This window comes from Agelaius phoeniceus, chromosome 1 (assembly GCF_051311805.1).
Source record: "Agelaius phoeniceus isolate bAgePho1 chromosome 1, bAgePho1.hap1, whole genome shotgun sequence".
In the NCBI taxonomy this organism is placed as follows: Eukaryota; Metazoa; Chordata; class Aves; order Passeriformes; family Icteridae; genus Agelaius; species Agelaius phoeniceus.
The window spans coordinates 58,483,319-58,499,595 of NC_135265.1; the positions used below are offsets into that span (position 1 = coordinate 58,483,319).

At 40.3% G+C, this 16,277-nt stretch overlaps 1 protein-coding gene across 5 annotated transcripts in view; it reads left to right on the forward strand.

Annotated features, from left to right (window-relative positions):
- Positions 1–4,607: 4,607 nt before the first annotated feature.
- SLC12A7 (solute carrier family 12 member 7) overlaps positions 4,608–16,277 on the forward strand; it is a 79,118-nt gene continuing 67,448 nt past the window's right edge. For all 5 annotated transcript variants that reach the window (XM_077179586.1, XM_077179593.1, XM_054641868.2 and 2 more), the window contains exon 1: positions 4,608–4,869. In XM_077179586.1, the coding sequence (XP_077035701.1) occupies positions 4,758–4,869 (112 nt within the window). In that variant the 5' untranslated portion in view covers positions 4,608–4,757. The remainder of the gene's footprint in view (positions 4,870–16,277) is intronic.

Consider the following 16,277-nt stretch of genomic DNA (forward strand, 5'->3'; position numbering starts at 1 on the left):
TAGGGAGGTGAGGCCCCAGTCAGGCCACAGCAAGGGGGCTGGGAGGAAATTAAGGGGAATAGAGCTCCCTTGGAGAGAGGCCCTACAAGGGAAGAAGGGGAATTTAATAATCAGGGCCCAATCTGCCATTTTTGCACGAAAATCGGACACTAAGGATGAAACTGCCCACAGAGAGAAAAGGATCTGAAAGTTTTCAACGAGGTTCAAGAAACAGGCAAATAGGGGGGTCGAGGCCTCTATCTCCTGGGGGCAAAATATCAACAGGAGCCCTTAATAACTTTAAAAGTAGGCCCCCAGGAGGAGGAATTCAAGTTTTTAGTGGATACAGGGGCAGAGAGGACATGTGTGTGTAAAACCCCAACAGAGAGAAAAGCCAATATACAGTTCAAGTAGTAGGGGCAAAAGGGGAAGGATTTAGAGTGCCAGTCATAAAACATGATATTTGAAGGAACCAACAAGATAGGAATGGGGGATGTTTTATTTGTACCAGGGGCAGGATGTAATCTGCTGGGAAGGGGGTTGCAACTACAGTTAGGCATAGGAATCCTTCCAGAAGGGGATAAAATGGTAGTTAAATTCCTCAGGTTAAAAGAAGATGAAAAGCAAATTGAAGTAGTTTGGGCCAAACCTGGAAATAAGGGTAAGTTAAACACAACTCCTATCTATAGTAGTGTAACCACAACAAAGGATACAGCAATATCCTCTCTCTCTCAAAGCAAGAAAAGGGTTGAAAACCGTAAATCATGAATTAATCAAAGATGAAACTTTGGAGCCGTGCATGTCTACCCACAATACCCCCATATTATTAGGTAAAAAAATCAAAAGGGACATAGAGACTCATCTAAGACCTGAGAGAAATAAACAAAAGAACTATAGAATGATATGCAGTAGTACCAAATCCCTATACACTGTTAAGTAGAATTCCTCCATCACACTGATGCTTCAGTGTGATAGATCTCAAAGATGCCTTTTGGGCCTGTCCCTTTGCAGAGGAAAGCAGAGATATATTTGCTTTCGAATGGGAAGATCCTGATACAGGGAGAGAGCAAAAATTCAGATGGACTAAATTGCCCCAAGGATTTACTGAATCCCCTAATTTATTTGGACGAGCCCTAGAAGAGGTACTGCAATGTTTCCCCATGAGCTTTATTGATTCTTTTGTATCCCCAAAGGCCAGAAGGTTTCCAAACTCTGGGGCGGTGGTTTGCTACCTCCCCAATCAGGGGTATCAGGTATATGCAAACTAACAAACACTGGGTCCATAGGTGAGCCTAGAGTTTTTGCTTTTGCCTGTGATGTGCAGAAAGAACAACTATTAGCCTTTTCTGCTGAGACACCTCCCAGATTTATTCTTGATCACATACCCGGCTTAAAGCACCCTGGAATGAGACACTCAAGTTGGGAACAATGTCAGTGTGAAAACTGTGGCCAGCTCTGGCACTGAAGCTCACTCGGACAGCAAGCACGTAACAAAATTTGTCAAGATAAAGGGAAAAGTTCCAGCACTAATCGAGGGCAGGTACCAATTCTAACACTTTGTTGTGGAGTTGAGTGGATGATCCCTGATATTCACGAGCTATTAGAAGCTGAATGGGAGGTACTAAATCAAAAACAGAGACCATATTTTGAATGCAGGCAACCACTCTATATGATGGGGAGATAATAAGACCCTATTCTGAGAGTGAACTTAATAAGGGCTGACTATGTAAGGAACTACAGAGAATCACAAAATGAGAAAAGCAGGTTACATAGGTAATTTTAGGATAAGGAGACCAGAAGGCAAGACCAGATTAACCACTATACTTGCCACCACTCATGTCCACATGCTGTGGCCAGCAACCTCATCAGTCATGGCAGGTGGGGGTACACATTATACTGGGCTTCTGTTACTCCTTATTAATCATGTCACCTTTGGGAATCCAGATGATCCCTGCCACAAATGCTACAGACCACTATACCATGGGAAAACCCAAGGTTCTTACTTTAGCTTTCATACCTTCATTAGCCACCACTGCTGTAACTCCTCTCAGGTAGACACCCACATACAAAATAACCAAATGTATAAAGTTACCAAAACTGTAGGGTCATTTTGCCCATGAGGACACAAATGGGTTTGTTTCCCCATGAGTCAAACCCGAGAATAGAAAAAGGAACAAGATTTGATAAAAGATTTAATACGGGAACAAATAAGGATAAACAAAACAAAGAAAACAGACACAGCAACCCACCACTCTGAAGCCAACTTCGCATGGAGGTTTATATGCAAAACTCAGAGAACAACTGGAAAATGAAATAGAAATACCAAAGTTAGGGGAAAACTTCTTTGTAGATCTGGGAGAAAGGATCAGCAGGGAGCTAAATGTTAGCAGCTGCTGGGTTTGTGGAGGAGCTTTAATATCCGAAGAATGGCCATGGAAGGGTAGTGGTCTAGGCCCAGCTGAACTTCTCAAATGGAACAGATCCAAAATAAAAGGGGATAATCAGACAGAGGGGTGGATATTAAGTTCAGACATAATTGGAGAGGAGTGCCTCTGGCCTATGGGAAGAGAATTTTTAGACAAGGACAGACCTTTTATAAAAGTGTTAAAGTATATAATGGAACTTTCACATGGTGGATCCCTGGGCCAATATCCTAATATTGGACTCAGGAAAGGAAAAAGAATTGTAAATATGAAAAAGAAATTAAACTTTTCCAGTGCAATGACTCAGGGAAAAATCCCTATTATGGGATTCCTGAAATATCCAAATTTTGGGAAAATATGAATTACCAAAGGAACAAATAATGGAAAGCACCAGATGGCTTATTTTGGATATGTGGAAAAAGGGCTTATTCAGAACTTCCTCTCCTATGGAAAGGAAGTTTTAGCCTGGGAATTATACAACCAGGATTTTTCCTGTTGCCAAGCCAAGATGGAGATGATCTGGGAATACTGGTGTATGATGCCTTAAAAAGAAAAAAGAGAGAACTAATTGGAGAAATTGGGGGATACCAAAAGTGGGGTGATGAAGACTGACCACCTGAATGGATAATACAGACATAGGGTCCACCTACCTGGGCACAAGATGGGAGTTGGAGATATTGAATCCCAATTTATATGTTGAATTGCATCATAAGACTACAAGCAGTTGCAGAAATCATACCTAATGAAACAGCAGGGGCCATGGAATGAACAGTCAAACAGCAAAAGCAAACCAGAGCTGCAGTGCATCAAAACCGGTTAGCACTAGACTATTTGTTAGCAGAAGAGGGGGGGGTTTAACACATCTGATTGCTGTCTACAAATTGATGATATTGGGGATGCAGTTTTGGATATAGGCAGAAACATCTGGAAAATAGCCCATGTGCCAGATTCCCAAAAATGGGAATCTATAATGAATAAAGGACAGTTGGAAGATTTTTTTTGGAATATCCTGGTGGAAGAGGGCCGGATTTGTATTGCTATGCAGAATAACAGGTCTAATCTTTCTTCCATGTTTGATCTCATGCTTTATTCAATTAATCACTTATGTAGTCCAAAACATGCAAATAATGACAGTATCCACCAATCCAAAGTTGGGAACCACAGGACGAAAGCAGAAAATTATGGTATTGAGAAAAGAAAAAGATGATGAAAACAAGGCATTTAAGATCTATGAAAAGTATCAGCATGCCAAAAGTGTAGAACTTCATAAGTTGTAGCTCAAGCCAAATACAGTAAGAAAAACGAAGAGGAGGGATTGTGAATTCTGTTTTTCAGGGAATTCTGTTTTTCACTGAAATCTGATTCAGTAAATGCTGTTTTTCAAACCAATTATCTTCACATCTGCCAGCTCACTGCCACTTTTGATGGCCAGAATAATTTGCCTACTCCCTTCTCTGAAGGCCTTTATGCTGTGGGACAGACTGCAGTGTCACATATACATCTTCCATTCCAATGAAGTATAGGAGCCACAAAACTACCAGTCCTCTTCCGAAAGACACAGATACAGACTGAATAAATAGTCTTTCTGGTTTATTCTAGCACTTTGCTAGAAGAACAAGAAACAAGAAAAATGCCCTTGGCTTTTAAATCTGTTTTCTCTACTTTTGGAGTGGAGATGCTACGACCTCCTTTGAGATGGAAGTTAGAGGTAACCAAGAGCTATATCCCATCACTAGTGCTACATCATTAATATTTAATTTGATACACTGCTCATCCACTGACTCTCTAAATCTGCGTCACTGCTGGTCAGAGTTTAAATGCTGACTCCGGCCTGAATCCCAGGACCTTCACCTGTCTACTGCAAAGCATGGCTGCTGTGTAGAAAAGCAGATTTCTGGGAGCCATCTTTATGTCCTGGTAGTACAAAGGCACACAGTGAATTTTCTCCACTTGTCCAAAAGGTGATCATAAATCCCCTGCTTAGGCCTTTTGGATACTCTCATCCCTTCAGTGATCTGGAGGATTAAGGTCCTACAGCCTGGCTCTGGTTTCGTTTGGAAAGCAATTTCTGTCCGGTGGGATCAGAGGAGCAGTAGCCTACTGGTCTTAGCGCTGCAAGGGTAACTGTAAGCCAAGGTTTGAGGAAGAGGGGATGCCCCAGGGCCCGTGCCCCTCCCTTCGGAGTTACGGCCGCAGCGCCATCAGGCGAGCGGTGAGGGGGAAGTGGCGCGCTGCCGGCCACCGCCCCCCCGCTGCGTGAGGAAATGGCTCTCACGTGAGGGAGGCGGCAGCGCCCGGCTCACCCTGCCCGCTGCCCTAGGAGGAGGCGCCAGCGGGTCTGTGGCCGTCTGCAGCATGCCGACGAGCTTCACGGTGGTGCCGGTGGAGGCGCAGGGCGAAGAGCGGCAGCGGGATGGGCAGCAGCGAGAGGAGGAAGATGAAGGCGACGAGAGAGACCAGGGCACTGGTGAGAGAGTGGTGAAGCGCCGGTGGTCAACGCCTAAAGAGAGCGTCGGCTCTTTGCGTGCGGAGGAGCGGGTCTGTGGCGGGCCGAAGGGCCGACAGAGAGTCCCCGAATACTGTGGAGGGGCCGCATCGCCTCTCTGCAGCGAGCGATGCCGGGGCTACCTGTCCAGGTGTAGAAGTGCGCTTCGGGAAAGGGCGAAAGTCTGGCGCCTGGGGTGGCTGAGAGCCTGTTTCTCTTTGTTTCCATTAGTCAGCGCCGCTGGCCGAAAAGAGGAAGTACTTATGGGCGGCTCCAGCCGGGGGAGCAGAGCAGCCCGTTGTCGGGCGCGGCGCCTGCCCGGGGCGGTGTGGGGCGGTCAGCCCGCCTCCCGTCTGCGACGGGAAGCGGGCGGAAACAGCGTCGCCCACGGCGGTTTAAAAAACGGGGAAAATACGTAGAATCAATCGTTTAGGTTGGAAGAGACCTTGAAGATCAGATCATCAAATCCAACCATTAGGCTGTCTTTAAGGCTAACTGCTGTTGGAGCACACTAGAGAGACGGCTAAGAGGCAAGATTCAGACTGTGGAGAAGAGCACAATTTTTCCTGCGTTGCTCCAGGTGTTTGTCCAGCCATGTGCTTTTGCATCAGATATAGCGTCTAGGGTTAAGTAGGTGTTTGCTACGAGATGCCGTCGCGTTCGGAGCCTTGCTTCTTGCTAGGCCTCGTTCCTGAAGTTTCCTGGGGGAGTAGAATCAAACCGGAGGTGGAGCTCGGGCATCGTGAGTGAGGGTCTGCTCAGGACAACCCCTTATGCAGGGGCAGTAGTATTTCTCTGCCAGCTGGGGAAATGGTGATTCTTCACTTGCATGATAAGGCCCTGCTGGGAAACCAGTAATTCTTGTGGCGCTTAACACTTCCTTTTTCCGAAGCGTGTTGCAGCAGCAATACCAAGTATGGTGTGTGAATCTCTGCTAGCCCTTCGAGAGCTAGTTCACATCTTGAACTTTATTCTGGATGCTTTGTTACAATCGATACTTCTGTAAAAGTTTGGGTGGGGGGATTAACTTTGTTACATGATAACAGGTGAATAAATGGGGGTTTGTAAAAGGCATCTTATTTTTGTGGTACAGGTGGCAGATAATTAAGGCTAATTCCGTGTGATGTGGGATATGAATGTAAAGAGATAAACACAGATATTTGACAGACTTAATTTTAGGAAGCTAATATAGTAAAACACCAAGATGACACAGTTGGGTTATTTTCTTCCAAAGCTTTTTACTCTAAAATCTTACTAACCCATTAAAGATATACAATACATATAGTTGCCTTTCCCTAAGTATATTCAAACGATCACTAGTTGTTCTAATAACTGCCTCTTCTTTTTCCGAACTAAATGCAATAGAAAAACCAAAGCAATATAAGCTGTGAAAGTTTAACAGTTTGTTTCTGACAACAAACAACAACAACAGTTTGTTTCTGTGACATCTGTTTGTACTGGATGGATGACTAGCAGTACAGCATTCATCTGGACAAATTTTCTTTTGGTAGAAGAGCTAGTCAGAGAGGCATGTGTTTACACAGGTGGCATGTTAAAATACTGACTATACATACCGGCAAAGTTAGACAGGATTTGTTAGACTGCATGTATATATGAAGTTATATGAAGTATCTGAAAGGCTTGGAACATTTTTAAATCCTGGGAAGGTGAGAGGAAGAGAGGAACTGCTGCTTTCACAGTGGTTTATCACAACCCTAAAGACCAGAGATATATAAAAAAAAAATTATGTGATTAGGTAGTGGTTTGGGGACTAGTAGTTACAATTGCAAGATATATTTAAATACTGTTATGGATCTGTATCAGTCAAGGGGAAGAATTTACGTATGATTCTTCTTGTGTGTTTGTAAAATTGGAAGTAGAGACCAAAACACTGAAAAGGGAAGGCATTGGTTTGTATATAAATTATAGGCGAAGAGTTCTGACCTCATGAAGAGATTAAATGCTACCATCTGACAGAGAGTTTTGGGAAGTGAAAGATGTGCTACTCAGTGTTGCTTTGGGTATTGTATGGAATTGTTAAGTTAATGCTGTATAATAAAATAATTGTTCTTGAGTTATTCTTCTGAAAACTAAAGCATTCTGAAATGTTTGTACTTCTGATAGCTGCTGTAGTTAAGCCCATCTAAAAGCCTGCTGCTCAGAGAAGGACTCCTTGCCCTTCTCACTGCTCCAGCCTTGAGAAAAAGGCTAAGAAGTAAATTATTTCTTTCCTTGTCCTCCTCTGTGTCTGGGTTTGCTTCCTTTTTCCTGCACTTGACCATCAGACGCTTCACTGATCTGGTTCAGCATGCTAAACTGTGAGTAAAGTAAACTGCTGGAGAGGTAAAAATCATTTTGGGTTGAGGTGAGTACTGCAAAAAGTGAGAATGGCTAGGGTTGTGTCAAGGTGAGAGGTGGGTAAAGCTGAGAGCAGAGATGAACATAAAAAAGAGGAGAATGGGAACTTCCCATTTGACTTATCTTTAGCCTATATAGCTCAGCATGTTATTTTGTTCCAGTTGTTTAGAAATCTAGCATGTTATCAGTTTTGATTGAATTGTCTGTCTTAAAAACCAAGTAGTTTTCCCTTGACTGCACTAGTACCTTTTTTTAAAAAAAAACCCAACCTACCAAATACATGAAAACCTGACAAACCTGTCCCATCAAACTCTGCTCATTTTTTTTGAGGGAATCAGTTGTATGCTGTCTAGTCATTAGATCAACAGTAGTTTTGATTTTTATTAGCAAGGCACTTACCAATTAGTGCACAATTTTGTGCATTTATCCCCTTTCACACATTCTTATCTGATAATCATCTATGTGGTAAAGGAGTAACCTGGGATCTTCTTGTTCTATGATCTACACTCCTTCTTAATAATCTGAAATTCCATATCTTCATATTTTCTGACTATATGATACTTTGATGTATGTGAAAGGAGGAGAAGACATTTGTGACTCCCTATGGGGCTGGACTGTAGCATTAGTCACAGTAGTACTTCAGAAAAGGCAGAATACTTCAAGTTAACATGGTTAAGGGTGCAGCCTGCTAACTCAAATGTTCACAAAGTAGCAGAAAGAAGATATGCCTGTCTTCTGTGTCTTTTAATGTGCTTATAATAGACTACAAAGAAGGGTAGTCAGGAGATAGTAAATGGTTGAAGAGGAGAAGGAAATATGAGTGTAGACAGTAAGGTATGAAGTTTTATAAGAAATTCTGGGCTTGATTTGTTTTGGGTGTTTTGTTTGGTTTTTTCACACATAGTTGTAGTGACTGTCTAGATAGACCTGTAAAAATTTTGTAAAGTTGATCAGCTTTTCGTTCCTTAGCAGCTCTGTGTATCAGGTGCTTCAAGACATCGCTAGTATTTTTAGCATCCCATAGTATTAGTTACCTTTCCACAGCAGTTTCTTATTTAGAAACTAATGTGAGAACTAACTCCTGCAAATTCTTTGAAGACCCTCAAATACAAGGAATAGCAATAACAAACCTGATCATCTACAAAGAAGCCATCATATAACTAATGAAGCATGGATGCTGTGAATTTCTGTAAAATGTTACTTATTGGAAAACCAGGGAATAGTCAACACAGTTATGTGTGTGTGTGTGTGTATGTGTGTATATATGTGCAATGGAGGAAGATAATTAATCTCACGGAGAAGTCTAGTGTATTTTCAGTCAACCCTTCAACCTTAACTGCCACAATTGACCATGCTTGCAGCATAGATATTATGATCAGAGAAAAGTAGATTTTAGATGTTATTCAAGGATTTGATCCCAGGAACTAGTCTGTTCCTATCACTGGCATCCATTTAACAGAATTGAAACACTTTTTATGAGTTTAAGACTGGTTTAAAACGTGTAATACATTAATGCATAAACTAGAAAACAGTGACATATGTAATTTGAAAGAGAATTAACAAATTATGCTGCCAGTCTAAAAAGAAACCTTTATAAATTAAAAATATTTGTTTTTAAAAAGAGCTTACAAAATTACTAGAACTATATTTTAAAGTGTTTCTCTGCTACATCTTAAGTAGAACAAATGCCAACTATTTCTACATAAAATCAATGTTTAAAAACTAACTGACTTGCTTAAGGTCTGCTAATACGTACAGATATCTTTTGGTGTGTAAAAGAAGGTTTTTTAATAGTAGATAGGTCTTTGGAATAGGTTAATACTACTTGTTGCTAATCTCTACTGATCTGTTTAGTGGATATATTTTAAAATGAATTTATTTGATAGAAATAAAATTTTTAAAATACTTATTAGATGGAGACATGGGATGTTTCAGTGACTTGATCCTTCCCATATCACTAAGCAGGGTGTTTATTGCTGACAAAAATCCTTCAGCTTAATGATCTTCAGTGAATTCTGTGACTCTCATGTAGTTCCTGTCATGTGCACTCATGCTGCCTGAAGTCTTAATGACTTGTTTCAGGATTAATCCAATGCTAGTAAGAAACAGGATTTGAGGTCTTACATTAAGCTGGGAGGAAGGAACTGTCAGTTTCCTCTTTCAATTCTTGGTACCTGAAGAATCATCAGAGGAGACCCACTTAATTTTCCTTGATCATGAGTGAGCAAGATTTTGAAGAAAACGGGCCAAATCCAAGTGAGTCTCTTTACAAGACAATACCATGGTTCTAATATCTTTCTTACTGAAATAGGAGGTTCCTGTACTTCCAGCCATATTTTAAAGAATTTATAAAGAGCTTTTGCAGTGTTTTCATTAGAAGTAAGTTGTGCTTGATGATAATAGCAGCCTAAGTAAAGAAAAATCCAAGATTTAGCAATGTTGATAACATAGATGATGCATGTAATATTAGAATCATCCATTATGTAAAGAGGTTTATTTACAAGGGGTTTAAATACACTTTGTTTTGCATATCAGTATAACATATAAATTGTGCTTATCATTAATAAAAACACTGGAAGAAATTTGTGATGTAGTAAATATATTTAGACATTAAATTACTAAAAAGAACCCAATAACACGAACCTTTCGAGTTAGGTTGCACTGAATTCTTAAACCAATGTGGCTCAAAAATTGAGGCAAAGTGTGTTCAAACAAGTTTATGGATGCCTTTTTCATAATTTGCATTATAGGAAGACAGTGGCTTTTAAAAATTTGACTGTATTGTAGAACTCCAAGGTGGCTTTTAAAAACATGACTATGTTTTAGAGCTCTAAGGAGTGCTCCTGTATGTGGATTTAGATTAGAAGTGTTAGGATATTTAATTTATAAGATTCTATGACTTCTCTTTTGTTGCCTCCCTATCAAAAACTTGAACATACAGGAAGGAAATACACATGATAGAGAAGATAGAATTACAGATTTTGCTACAGGCAGCTTTCTTGGATGAGATGGTCATATACATCAGTTTTATTGATTTTTAAACTTTATGTATTTTTACCTTAAAAAGTTTTGTTACAGTAACATTAAATGTTTGCTGTCTCTTGTCCAAACAGAATCCTATTTTCATATTCTCAGTTTGCAGTCGCTTGTTCTTAATGTGACCAAATACTATGTGAATGAAAATGTTACCATTGTTTTTATTTAAAACTGTTACGTTTCACCTGTATATGGCTAACCAGAACCTACCTCAAGGTACATGGACTGTGATTAAGGGTTGCCCTTTGCAAACTGTGAAGAGTTAGGGCTTTTCTGTTAAAGGTTATTCCCCAGCTGCAGTTCTGCTTTAAATAACAACATATAAAATTAGCAATTTCTAGTGGGAATCAAAGCTTTTCTAGTTTAACACATGTACTTGTTTGGAGAACAGTTATACATTATCATAGCTGCACTACTGTATTTGAGGTCATCATGTTCAAAAGTTTATGTAACTCTCACTCCTTTGAACAACACTTGCATTCTTTTGCCATATGAAAGCTATCTACTTTTATTTTTCAGATAGATGTTAAACTCTTACAGCATGTCAGAAGAAAAAGGTGCTTGCTTTTTTGGACAAAACATGTTTGAATTCAAAGGTAAACAGGAGCATTAGAAGCATTACTTGGATATGAATCATGATGGCAGACATAGTGTGGGACAGTGAGGAAGCAGTGAATCTGGAAAGGATTTAGGGGTCAGACTGGAATAGAATACCATGACCTTGGTTTAATGCTATGGTAAAGAGGGCTAGCCTGATCCTTGGAGTAGTAGTGACGATTATACTTCTGTAAATAGCATTGACTGAGGCTGGTGTTAGAACACTGTATTTGATTTTCAGAGTTTGATTTTTTTTTTTTTTTTGATGTTGTGTAACTTAAAACCTGTACAGAACGTTTCCACAAAAAAAGTTAGAAAAATGTTTTAGGAATTTTTTTGATTTTTCAAGAGATAGGTTGAGATGATTTAAATAAGTATATTTACCTTCACAGAGAGAAAATACTGTAAGTGGTTAAATTTGGAAGCAGTTACTAGGATGTTAAACCTAGAAGTTTGAAAGAACCAAATTTAAGTAGAAATATGGAACAATTTGAGATTTTTTCAGTATTAAAACCCTTAAGCTTTACATAAATTAAGAGGGTTTTTTCTTATTTCAGTTCTGAAAACATCAAGAAATGCACTGCTTAAATTTCAATATGATTTTTTTAAAGTTATGGAGCTTAGTGATCAAATTAAATTCCTGAGCCTGCAGAAAGATGGGAAATTAGATTAGATAGTCAAATATTTTTGTTCTAATCTCCTGATCAGGCATCACAGTGCAAATTTAGGACCACTTAAATGATAGTTTCCTATCCTCTATCCTTTCTCTGCCACTTTCTCTATAACAAGACAGCTATAACATACATTTTTCATACTCTGCTACTTGTGATTCGGGAGTGGGGAAGGAGGCAGAGGTGGAATTGTTATGAATGCTAAGGAAGTTGTTTCTGTTTGAGTAATTGCTCATTCCTACATTGATTGTCTCTGGTGACAGCATATGCATTTATGTTCAATAGTTCAATTCTTATGAGGAGCAGTATGATATGGGGATGCAGAGTGGTGAGTAGTAAGTGTGAGAGGGAAATTGCAAAATTGTCACAGTTTGAAGGGACTTCTGGAGATTATGTTAGTCCAACCCCTGAATAAGAGGGCCACCTTATTGGCGAAGTTGGCGTCTGCATGTTTAAGCTCTACTGTTGGATTCTGGTTTACACTGTATAAAATGGGCCAGTTTGGATCAGCTTAGAAATTTTTACCTGTTAGCATGCTTTAAAAGTAATCTACTTGTTGGTGTTTCTGAGGATCGCTACTCTGAAACTTCTGAAGAATATCAATTTGCACACCGTGCTGCCTTTTGTGTCTGTGACCAGCACTGAACTGTGATGTGCAAAAATTTTTACCTAAGAAGTTTTGTTTGGTGTGTGGAAGTGTTAATAAAAAATCATCTGATGACAATGTCAGAAAATTTAAGGCCAGAACAGCTCTGGTATAGTTTGTGATAATTTGTGTGGGTTACACTGCATTGGCATTTGGGGGACTAGTGTGTATGGGTGTGCACATTGTAATGATGTGCATCAATGCACTAAATATTATCTTGAGATATATCTCCTACCTTCTCTTCTTGTATTGGAATATAATCCCAATATTACAGGGGGGAACGTGCCTGAGCTCTTCTGGCCCTTGCTGCTTGGCCAGAGGCGGCAACTGTGGTGTTTTCACCTCAGAGACACCCCTGGCTGGCTATATGATGCCCTGGCTAGGCACTGGAACAAGTCCAGACAAGCAGGAATTCAGTTATTACCCTTGATGGAAAGGCTTTAGGCGAGGTGAAGAGGAAAAGGAGACGGATTCTGCCGGAAGGTTAATCCAACGTTTGATTCCATGGTCACAGATCTCTGAATCTTGGTAACAGCTCCCAACAGAATAGGGACTGCATGGTCTCCATGTTTTTTAAGGCTGTGGGCAGGGGGAGGGAAGGGATAGGTGAGCCACCAACCAGGTGGGAGGGGGGGGGAGTCTCAGGGGACAATGACACCTAGATGGGCCAACGACCCCAGGGCTGAGGGGCATCTTTTGAACTTCACCAACCAGACGATGCCCTTGCTGGAATGTTAAGCTTGACGGACAGCACTTAGCAAGGAGGCAAGGGGGCGGGGAAAGGAGAGGTTGGCACATCTGGGGGACTGGGATAGCTAAAACAGGAAATTGCTTCACACTGCAACATTCTTGTAGCTGTATGTCTTGTTTACAAAAAAAATGTCATTGCACCTAATTTCCATTCAGATACAATCACTCATCACAGTGCTTGAGTATATGTAGAAATCAAGAGTAGGGTTTTTTACATCTCCCATCAACACAGCAAGTACCACACAGGCTTTTAGGAAAAGTACATTAGAGTGAGAGACAACTGCTCACTTTGAAAATTTTAAAAGATTTATTAAGCCTTAACAAAAATACAACAAAAGGACTAAATAAGGAAAAAGTTGCAGCACTGGGAGCTGCCTTCGTGGCTGCCTACCATGTGGCTGGTTCATCTTCAAGATGGATGCTCCGTCTTTTATACCCCTGGGGGTTGCATCAGCCAACACTGGCCCCTTCCAAAGTCTGTCAGTCAGCTCTTCTTTGCCGTTCATTGGTGGAGACTGCTTTCTTGTAACTTGATTGGAGGGTCGGGTGTTGTCATGCTGCACCCCCTTAGCAACAAGCTTTTCCATTCCCAACTGCCCCAGGTAAGTGGCACATGTGCATGCCTTCTCTCTACCTGTCCTAGACAACCCAGGCTGTCTGATGGCAACAATACAGAGTAGATGGAAAAGGCAACTATGGGGAGAACAGAAGACATCTAAACGACATTAACATAATTATACAATAATAAAGCTTTTCTTAATTTTCACACAATGTTCATCTCTCAATTGTAAGACCCAATCATCTCATTATCTATCTATAGCAATTAGTCATGGCTTTAGTTTGTCTACTGCTCCAGCAGTAAGCACAGAATTGTGCTGGGTTATAAGAACATTCCGTATCAGATTAAAAATTGTAATAATAATTTTTAAAGTAGGTACAAGGGTAGAAACATAATTTTTAAAACTTAGGCTTTGATGACTTAGTTGAGTGACATGGAGTATGATATTAACAGGCAAATTTTTTCTGTGTCAGAAGACACATGAAACATACCATAAACAAACCCAAAGGGTTTTTTTGGTTATTCTATTTTGCCTTTTTTGTGATCCAAAATGAAATACTAGTCTAGATTTAAGATTTTTGTCTGTAAACCCTCATAAACTGAGTTACTTTCAGAAATCAAGCAACAGAAAGTATAGATTTTTGGAATGCTTCGCTTGCAGAAACTGGATTTCAGAAGAAATGCAGCTGAATGATATGACTGAAACTACATTGGAAGTTCTAATTTTTATTTTATGTTTCACTCAGCTCACACTTGAGAAGTGTTTAAACAGACACAATTTCAAAGAGACCTAAGGAAAAGGTGATTTGCTTGTCAAGCATTGGAATGGGCTGCCCAAGGAAGTGGCTGAGCCATTGTCCCTGCTGATGTTTAAAATATGTGTAGGTGTGGTGCTTAGGAACATTGTTTAGTGGTGAATTTGGCAGTGTTAAGTGTATGGTTGGTCTCAAGGTGCTTTTCCAACCTACATGATTCTGTGATTTGACTATCTTAAAGCTTCCTCATAGAGTTCAAGGGGATAGGGCTGAGATAAACCATAGATGGCTTAAGACTTACTAGTGAAATGAAGTTCTTATTGCTTTTGTGTTCCATGTAACCTCAGTAGAAGTAACTGAAATAGCTTTTTCTATTGTCCACTTGATGCATGAGGGGCAAGATTTACAGGATTTGTGAAAAGTGTTAATCCTGTCTTAATTTGATTCTGGTTTTCTAATGAATAATTTCTTTTCTATTGAATCTTCTTTTGAAGAAAGAATAAGCTAAAGATTGAGATAGTTTGTTTGGTTAATTTCACCACAGATGATGTCTGTGCATTGAGATTCTGAAACTAGTTCTTTCTGCTGAATGGTATAATACATGTCAGTTTGACTTACATGTTAATAAGATTCACTGTATATCTAAACATATTAAATAAGGATACTTCAAAAGGTGGTGGTTTTCAATTTGAAATAAAGGTGATTTTGTTGACAGCAGTGATGAAAACTCAAAGATGTTCATAGGTGTTTTTATGAATATATTAACAAAAAGAAGACCAAGGAAAATATATCCTTTCTTGGATGTGAAGGGTAACATTGTAACAAAGGATGAGGAAATCTGAGGTGCCTTTTTTGCCTAGTCTTCAACAGAAAGACCAGTTATCCTCATGGTGACCAGCCCTTGGAGCTGATAGAGAGAGATGGGGAGCAGAACTGACCCACTATAATCCAGAAAAGTAGTCAGTGATCCACTGAGCCACTTAGACACTCACAAGTGTATGGGGCTGGGTGGAACCCACTAGAGTGTACTTGGGGAGCTGGCAGAAGAGATTGCCAAGCCTCTCTCTATCATTATTGTTAGTCCTGATAAACTGGAGAGGTTCTGGACAACTGGAGGTTAGCCACTGTGGTACATGTATGAGGTTCAGTAAGGCAAAATGCCAGGTCATGCACAACAACCCCATGCAACTTTGAAGGCTGGGAGAAGAGTGGCTTGAAAGTGGTTCATCAAAATAGGACCTCAGAGTGCAGGTCAACAGCTGATTGAATATGCGCCAGTGGTGTGCCCAAGTGGACAAGAAGGCCAATGGCATCCTGGTCCCTGTTGAAAATAGCGTGGCCAGCAGGACTAGGGAAGTGATTGTTGCCCTGTACTTGGCACTGTTAAGGCCACACCTTGAGTTTTGTGTCTAGTTTTGGGCCCCTTTCTTCAAGAAAGATATTGAATTGCTGAGTGTGTCCAAAGAAGGGCAATGAAAAGGTCTGGAGCACAAGTCTGATGTCAAGTGGCTGAGGGAGCTGGAGTCATTCAGCTTGAAGAAAAGGAAGCTCTGGAGATACCTTATAACTCTCTATAACTACCTGGAAGGAGTTGTAGTAGAGTATAGGGGTTGGTCTCTTCTTCCAGGCAACTGGCAATATGGCTAGAGGAAATGGATTCAGGCTGCACCAGGGTAGGCTCAGGTTGGACATGATGAAGAATTTTTTTACTGAAAAGGTGGTTAAACATTGGAATGGACTGCCCAGGGAGGTCGTAGAGCCACTATCCTTGGGGGTGTTCAAGAAATGACTGCATGTTGCACTTAGTGCTATATTAAGATGGCATGGTAGTGTTCAAAGTTTGGACCTTATCTTAGGGCTCTTTTCCAATCTTAATGCTTTTATGATTCTATGGTCCTAATGATTTTATAATTGTTGAAGTAGTCAACAAACTGCAGATGACAGAGTACTTGTCAGTTTGCTTTTTTGGTCACTTTTTCAGTGTTGATTCTCTTTCAAGTGAAGGTAAAATAATATTT